We start from the raw sequence: 358 nt of genomic DNA on the forward strand, positions 1-358 counted from the left end.
TCCAAGCTGTTTAAAGGCACAGTCAACTTAGTGTATGTAAACTTCTGACCCACTGGAATTGTGATACAGTGAATTATAAGTGAAATAATCTGTCTGTAAACAATTGTTGGAAAAATTACTTGTGTCCTGCACAAAGTAGATGTTCTAACCGACTTGCCAGAACTATAGTTTGTTAACAAGACATTTGTGGAGTGGTTGAAAAACAAGTTTTAATGACTCCAACCTAAGTGTATGTAAACTTCCGACTTCAACTGTAGGTTATAGGTTGAGAGCTTTTGTGAAAGAGCACAGTTAGAAAGATATGGCATATAGAAGCAAACCGGATGGACATCATGAAAATGATCGGAGAGGTTGAGGG

General features: G+C 37.4%; 1 protein-coding gene across 1 annotated transcript in view; it reads left to right on the plus strand.

Moving 5' to 3' along the window:
- Positions 1 to 332: 332 nt before the first annotated feature.
- LOC311128774 (unconventional myosin-X-like) overlaps positions 333 to 358 on the plus strand; it is a gene marked incomplete at its 5' end in the record, with an annotated part of 49,514 nt that continues 49,488 nt past the window's right edge. Inside the window, one exon of the mRNA XM_084161017.1 lies at positions 333 to 350. Coding sequence (XP_084017143.1) covers positions 333 to 350 — 18 coding nt within the window. The remainder of the gene's footprint in view (positions 351 to 358) is intronic.

This window comes from Coregonus lavaretus (genome assembly GCF_964263955.1).
Source record: "Coregonus lavaretus genome assembly, chromosome: 5".
NCBI lineage: Eukaryota > Metazoa > Chordata > Actinopteri > Salmoniformes > Salmonidae > Coregonus > Coregonus lavaretus.